Raw genomic sequence first — 1,687 nt, forward strand, 5'->3', positions numbered from 1 at the left:
TGATTTGTAATGTACTTTGATTTCATATGATGCATTTATAATGTTTTTAAATTAAGATATTTTTATTATGATGATCAAAATATTATAACACGTAAAAGATATTATAATAGGCCAAAACAGTATAATAGATTAAATAATTTTTGAATGGTAATTTAGATATTTTTTAAACTAAGGATACTATTATAGGTCAAAACACTATAAAAGACTAAATACTTTTTGAAGGATAATTTAGATATTTTTCAAATTAAGGATACTATTTGTAAAATAGATACCGATTAAAAAATATTCAAAATATAAAAATTTTCAAACAAGTATCACTTGAATATATGTTTAGTGAAAATTAACAAATTTGTCTCGCACCAATCCAAGCTGAAGCTTATCATACGTCCATCTCGTGTGATCTCGTTTTCGCAGCCAATCCGACGGCCACTGTTCGTCAACGGGGGCAAACGCATACTTCCCGCCATCTCCTCGCACCCTCCCGCCAGTTTACTGGCGCCAACACGTTCCCGCCACTTCCCAATCCTTACTATTTAGGCGTATAGACCCTCTCTTTCTCTCTCTCTCTCTCTCTTCGCGTGAGGGTGGTGATGGCTTTGGGTCCGGGGAGGTTCTACGGCAAAAGCCTCCCGCGGCCCCGTTTCTATGCCGACGTGAAGATGAACGACGAAAGGGTGGATCCGCCGGTGCCCGTCATGGACCCTCTCCTTTCGTGGGCCAACGAGGCGCACTGGTCCATGGGCGGTAAAAGCTTCAAGCGCCACCGCCTCCAGGGCCGCATCGAAGGCTCCATCAAGAAGCTCCGCGATCAGCAAGAGAGAGCCCAACGGAGAACCATAATATCCTCCTCTCTGTTGATCGCGAAGTCCAGAGTCTCCGGCCAGAAGCCCCTCGGTCTTGGATCTCTCGACGCCGGCTCAGCCGATAGCGGCGAGGAGGAGGCGGGACAAAAGGGGAGTCAAGCTAGAATCTTTCCCTCTCCGAATGGATCTGTCGATAGGAAGAGGACGAAGGTCAGGAGGCACAAGAAGGAATTCGACGGGAATGGGGCCGAGCATTTGAAGGGGCTGATTGGGGAGGCGGGCGGAGTGGCGTCAAGGACCCGGCGCCGTGGGCAAGCTGCAGAGGAACTCGAGATTGGTGAGGAGGATGCTCTTCCGGCGGCTACCGATGGGAAAGGGAACACCGAGAAGAAGAAGAGGAAGGAGGTGGATAGTGCATTGCCGAGGAGGACTTCACTGAGGAAGAAGCGATCAATCTGATTCCCATGAGGCATACAACTTAGTATTCTCGTAAGACTGCTGTGTTCTGATCTTAATCGTTCAGGAGATGTGAAGATCGCGACTGAAAGGTCTCAACTTTCTGCATCATTTTGTTTGATTTGTTGATGGTGACGAGGAACAAGGGCAAATTCACAATGGCAGCGTTGTTGATCCAAGATCCTCGACTCATCTGCTCTGATTCTTTGACTCCGCCTCGAAGAAAACCGAGGCAATGTAATTGGAGGACTTGGTCTCTGCATGCAGATTGAACTCTGCTACTTGTTGCCACAAGATTTTTAATTTCAAAACAAACTACCATCGAATATTTTGTTTAGTTAAAATGGCTTTCTTTAGCTAATAATTTTTATATTTATATATTATTTCTCTCTACATTCTCACGGGGATTGTGGTAAAAGATGAGAGAT

At 45.0% G+C, this 1,687-nt stretch overlaps 1 protein-coding gene across 1 annotated transcript; it reads left to right on the plus strand.

The window, feature by feature from the left end:
- The first annotated feature begins 581 nt into the window (after positions 1-581).
- Positions 582-1,370, plus strand: LOC135594319 (uncharacterized). The gene has a single exon (XM_065084714.1). It carries the CDS (start codon positions 591-593, stop codon positions 1,260-1,262), a length of 672 nt encoding a protein of 223 aa, XP_064940786.1. The 5' UTR covers positions 582-590; the 3' UTR covers positions 1,263-1,370.
- The last annotated feature ends 317 nt before the right edge of the window (positions 1,371-1,687 follow it).

This window comes from Musa acuminata, chromosome BXJ1-9, assembly GCF_036884655.1.
Source record: "Musa acuminata AAA Group cultivar baxijiao chromosome BXJ1-9, Cavendish_Baxijiao_AAA, whole genome shotgun sequence".
Lineage (NCBI taxonomy): Eukaryota > Viridiplantae > Streptophyta > Magnoliopsida > Zingiberales > Musaceae > Musa > Musa acuminata.

Coding starts and splice junctions, on each gene's coding strand:
- LOC135594319 (XM_065084714.1), top strand. CDS start 591: ATGGCTTTGGGTCCGGGGAGGTTCTACGGCAAAAGCCTCCCGCGGCCC.